We start from the raw sequence: 5,573 nt of genomic DNA on the forward strand, positions 1-5,573 counted from the left end.
ACGTTTCACGCCCATAGAGCAGGCTGGAAAGCACAACTGCTTTGTAGACGTTGAGTCTAGTTGACAACTTGATGTTGTGCTGGTTCAGCACTCGTGTACGCAGTCGTCCAAGGGCTTGACTGGCTTTGTTGATTCTCGTTGAGATTTCCTTGTCCAGGGAACCATCAGAAGATATTACACTTCTCAAGTATTTGAAGGAGGCAACGGCTCTCAGCTGTGTTCCTGATGTTGGGGGAGTCCAGAACCAGGGGCCACAGTTTAAGAATAAGGGGTAAGCCATTTAGAATGGAGAGAGACGAGGAAACACTTTTTCTCACAGAGAGTAGTGAGTGTGGAATTCTCTGCCTCAGAGGGCGGTGGAGGCCGGTTCTCTGGATGCTTTCAAGAGAGAGCTGGATAGGGCTCTTGAAGATAGCGGAGTCAGGGGATATGGGGAGAAGGCAGGAACGGGGTACTGATTGTGGATGATCAGCCATGATCACATTGAATGGCGGTGCTGGCTCGAAGGGTGGATGACCTCCGTCTTGCTGATGCTCATTGTGAGACCACAAGCCTGTGCTGCTTCCGCAAACTTAGATTAGATTAGATTAGATTAGATAGCCTTTATTGTCATTCAGACCGAAGTCTGAACGAAATTGAAGCAGTCATACATACAATACAATACAATAAAAAACAACACTAAACACATATTAACATCCACCACAGTGAGTCCACCCAACATCTCCTCACTGTGATGGAGGCAAAAGTCTTAGGTCTCCAGTCTCTTCCCTCCTCTTCTCCCTCTGCGCTGAGGCGATACCCCCCGGGCGATGTTACAACTGTCCCGCGGCTCAAACACCGCGGCCCGGGGTGGTCGAAGCTGCCGCCCACCAGTCCTGCTGACGCAGCCGCTGGCCCGCGGCCGAACCCCGGACTCAGGCCACCGCCGCCAGAACACCGTCCCAGCCACCGGAGCACCATTCCAGCCCCGAGCCGGATCGCCCTCACGTGAGTGCCGTTACCTGGTGACAATGAACTGGAGGTCACACTCCTCGTGAGCCACGAGGGCGCAGTCATCCGCAAAAAGGCCTTCGAGAATGAGCCGTTCGTGCATCTTGGTTTTGGCGATGAAGGTCAACGGTAGATCCGTCCAGACGATACTTCGGGTACACGCCACGGCCAACGTCCTGGAGTGCGTGACACAGGACACAGCTGAAGAAGCGGTTGAAGAGTACAGGGGCCAGAACGCAACCATTGGAGATGTCGAAAGGTGCAGGCGTTTCGCCGTTGACCACAACTGTGCCTGTCATGCCATCACGGAGGAGGCCAATGATCAGGGAGAACTTTTTTTAGCAGCCCAGCTTCTGAATGTTCCCGATGTTGGGGAAGTCCAGAACAAGGGGTCACAGTTTAAGGATAAGGGGGAAGTCTTTTAGGACCGAGATGAGAAAAACATTTTTCCCACAGAGAGTGGTGAATCTGTGGAATTCGCTGCCACAGAAAGTAGTTGAGGTCAGTTCATTGGCTATATTTAAGCGGGAGTTAGATGTGGCCCTTGTGGCTAAAGGGATCCGGGCGTATGGAGAGAAGGCAGGTACAGGATACTGAGTTGGATGATCAGCCATGATCACATTGAATGGCGGTGCAGGCTCGAAGGGCTGAATGGCCTACTCCTGCACCTATTTTCTATGTTTCTATGAAGTATCAGCCACAGAGCCTCCCAGTTGACCGTGTCAAAGGCCTTTGTCAAGTTGATGAAGACTGCGCAGAGGTCCATCATCTGCATTATCCTACACACTCGGGGCAATTTGCAGAAGCCAATTAACCTACAAACCTGCAACTCTTTTGTTCCATTCTCATGGATCTATTTTAGACCTTACTTTAGAGATCAGTGTGGGAAGCAGGCCCTTCGGCCCGGTCGAATCCGCGCTGACCAGCGATCACCCCGTTACACTAGCACTACCCTACGCGTCAGGAACAATTTACAACCTACAATCTATAATCTGGCACATCTTTGGCGTGTGGCTGGAAACCGGAGCACCTGGAGGAAACCCACGCGGTCACAGGGAGAATGTACTCACCCGTGGTCAGGATCTAACCCAGGTCTCTGGCGCCGTGAGGCAGCAACTCTACCATTGCACCACCGGACCACCCTTGTTTGAACCATTTATCCAATATATCTTTAACATTTTTGAGTCCTTCACAAACAGGTCATGGAGTTTCCCAATGCACAGCTGCTATCTGACCTGCCAAATGATATCAGCGTTGTGTGTTTATACTTAAACACACTGGAAAGGGCGGGCATATGTACCTACGTGGAGTTTAAATGTGGGCAATAGGTATGATCTTCACGATGCAGACTGCTGAGGAGCAATGGCGGGACTGACATATGCTGAGAGAATGGAGCGGCTGGGCTTGTACACTCTGGGGTTTAGAAGGGTGAGAGGGGATCTTACTGAAACATATAAGATTATTAAGGGTTTGGACATGCTAGAGGCAGGAAACATGTTACCGATGTTGGGAGAGTCCAGAACTAGGGGCCACAGTTTAAGAATAAGGGGTAAGCCATTTAGAATGGAGACGAGGAAACACTTTTTCTCACAGAGAGTTGTGAGTCTGTGGAATTCTCTGCCTCAGAGGGCAGTGGATGCCGGTTCTCTGGATACTTTCAAGAGAGAGCTAGATAGGGCTCTTAAAGATAGCGGAGTCAGGGGATATGGGGAGAAGGCAAGAACGGGGTACTGATTGGGGATGATCAGCCATAATCACATTGAATGGCATTGTTGGCTCGAAGAGCCGAATGGCCTACTCCTGCACCAATTGTCTATTGTCTAATGCGGGGAGCAGCATTAACCATTATACTTTAGACACAAGGAGCTGCAGATGCTAGTTTACAAAAGATGACATGCAGCGGCACAGTGGCGCAGCGGTAGTGTTGCGGCCTTGCCAGAGACGCAGATTTGATCCCGACCTCGGGTGCTGTTGGTACGGAGTTTGTACAGAGTTTTCCCTGTGACGCAAGGGTTTTCTTCGGGTGTTTAGTTTAGTTTGGAGATACAGCGCGGAAACAGGCCCTTCGGCCCACCGAGTCCGTACCGGCCAGCGATCCACGCACACTAACACAACCCTACACACACTCGGGACAATTTACATTTATACCAAACCAATTAACCTACACACCTGCACGTCTTTGGAGTGTGGGAGGAAACCGGAGCACCCGGAGAAAACCCACGCAGGTCACGGGGAGAACGTACAAACTCCGTACAGACAGCGCCGTAGTCAGGATCGAACCCGGGCATGTGGCGGTGTGAGACAGCAACTCTACCGCTGCACCACCCAGCAGCCAGTGTTCCGGTTTCCTCCCACACTCCACGGACGTGGAGGTTTGTAGGCTAATTGGCTTCTGTAAATTGTCCCTAGTCTGTATGATTAGTGTATGATCGCTGGTCGGCGCAGACTCGGTGGGCCGAATGGCCCGTTTCCATTAAACTAAACTAACAGGCCACGTGTAATGCAAGTGGACTTTGAATAGCTTTCGCTGAGGTGGAATACTCATCCCAGACTTTGAAACCATTGATTGTTCGATTACCAAAACGACAGTAGGATTCTGAGAATCAGCAATTATGTAGAAACAAGGAAATGCAGGTGCTGATTTACAAAATAGGAAACTAAGTGCTGGAGTAACTCAGCAGGTCAGGCAGCATCTCTGGAGAACAAGGATAGGTGATGTGTTGGATCAGGACCCTTCTTCAGACTCAATTATGAATTTTGTGCTGTATTTTTTTGTAAAAAACATCACTGCTTTCTTTGAATAGTTTGATTGCTTGAAAGATACAGCACGGAAACAGGCCCTTTGGCCCATCGAGTCCACGCTGACCATCGATCACCCGTTCACGCCAGTTCTATGCAGCGCCAGAGACCCGGGTTCAATCCCGACTACGGGTGCTGTCTGTGTGGAGTTTGTACGTTCTCCCCGTGGTCTGCGTGGGTTTACTCCGGGAACTTCGGTTTCCTCCCACACTGCAAAGACGTACAGGTTTGTAGGTTAATTGGCTTGATAAAATGTTAAATTGTCCAAGCTGGCGATATGCAGAGTACTGCCCTGCCTGCCCACTACAAAATTCAGAAGGTTCAGAAGTTCTAGGTTATCCCACTTTCTTGTCCGCTACTTATACACTAGGGGCAATTTACTGAGGCCAATTAACCTACAAACCCGCGCGTGTTCGGATTGTGGGAGGAAACCGTAACACCCGGAAGAAAGGTAGACACAAAATGCCGGAGTAACTCAGCGGGACAGGCAGCATCTCTGGAGAGAAGGAATGGGTGACGTTTTGGGTCGAGACCCTTCTTCAGACCCAGAAGAATCCCACGCGGTCACAGGGAGAACGTGCAAACACCACAGACAGACAACACCCAAGGTCAGGATTGAACCCAGGTCTCTGACGCCATGAGGCAGCGGTTCTACCAGCTGCACCATTGCAATCCAATCTCCGTATCTTGGGTTTACCAAATGTACATTAATATTAGAAGTTTCACTCATTCACATCCTGTCAGACCCAGGCAAGACCTTCCATCACAGAGATTCACTGGGGTGTTACCTGGTGAGAGTTGCAGGGTGCCCTTGTTATCGTGAACCTGTTTATGACGGATATAGTAAGAAAGAACTGCAGATGCTGGTAAAATCAAAGGTAGATTACACAATGCCGGAGGAACTCAGCGGGTGAGGGAGCATCTCCGGAGAGAAGGAATGGGTGACGTTTCAGGTCGAGACCCTTCTTCAGCTTTTTCTTGTGATGGAGACGGTGAGATGTAGAAACGGTAGGGAGATGCGGAGATGGTCCAGGTGAATTTAAGTGCCGGATGGAGATTAATGGTGAAGTTGATGAAGTCAGCGAGTTCTGCATGGGTGCAGGAGGTAGCACCGATGCGGTCATCAATGTAGTGGAGGTAGACTGCGGGGATAGGGCCAGTGTACGCCTGGAACAGGGATTGTTTGACATACCCTACAAAGAGGCAGGCATAGCTGGGGCCCATGCGGATGGCCATAGCTACACCTTGTATTTGGAGGAAGTCGGAGGAGTCGAATGAGAAGTTGTTGAGGGTAAGGACCAGCTCTGCTAGGCGGAGGAGAGTATTGGTAGACGGAAATTGGCTGGTTTAGCGGTCGAGGAAGAAACGGAGGGCTTTAAGACCCTTCTGGTGGGGGATGGAGGTGTAGAGTGACTGGACATCCATAGTAAAGATGAGGGAGAGGGGGCCTGGAAAACGGAAGTCATTGAGGAGATGAAGAGCGTGTGAGGTGTCTCGGACATAGGTGGGGGAGTGATTGGACCAGGGGGGGATAGGATGTTTATAACGCATTTTGGTTGTGGTGGTTATATTTCCCACAGAAATGAAACTGAATCATCTTACCACAACTAGAGAGCAGTCCTGAACTACAATCTATCTATCTCATTGGAGACCCTGGGACTATCTTTGATCGGACGATACTGGCTCTACCTGGCACTAAACGTTATTCACATTAGAAAGCTGGAGTAACTTAGCGGGTCAGGCAGCATCTTTGGAGAAAAGGAATAGGTGACGTTTCGGGTCGA

The 5,573-nt window shown here is 50.2% G+C and overlaps 1 protein-coding gene across 1 annotated transcript in view; it reads left to right on the plus strand.

Annotated features, from left to right (window-relative positions):
* Nucleotides 1-1,106: 1,106 nt before the first annotated feature.
* The window catches only part of sptlc3 (serine palmitoyltransferase long chain base subunit 3), a 59,884-nt gene continuing 55,417 nt past the window's right edge, over nucleotides 1,107-5,573 (plus strand). The window contains exon 1 of the mRNA XM_033026422.1: nucleotides 1,107-1,358. Within this exon, the coding sequence (XP_032882313.1) occupies nucleotides 1,107-1,358 (252 nt within the window). The remainder of the gene's footprint in view (nucleotides 1,359-5,573) is intronic.

The sequence above is a fragment of the Amblyraja radiata genome, chromosome 8 (assembly GCF_010909765.2).
Source record: "Amblyraja radiata isolate CabotCenter1 chromosome 8, sAmbRad1.1.pri, whole genome shotgun sequence".
Classification (NCBI taxonomy): Eukaryota; Metazoa; Chordata; class Chondrichthyes; order Rajiformes; family Rajidae; genus Amblyraja; species Amblyraja radiata.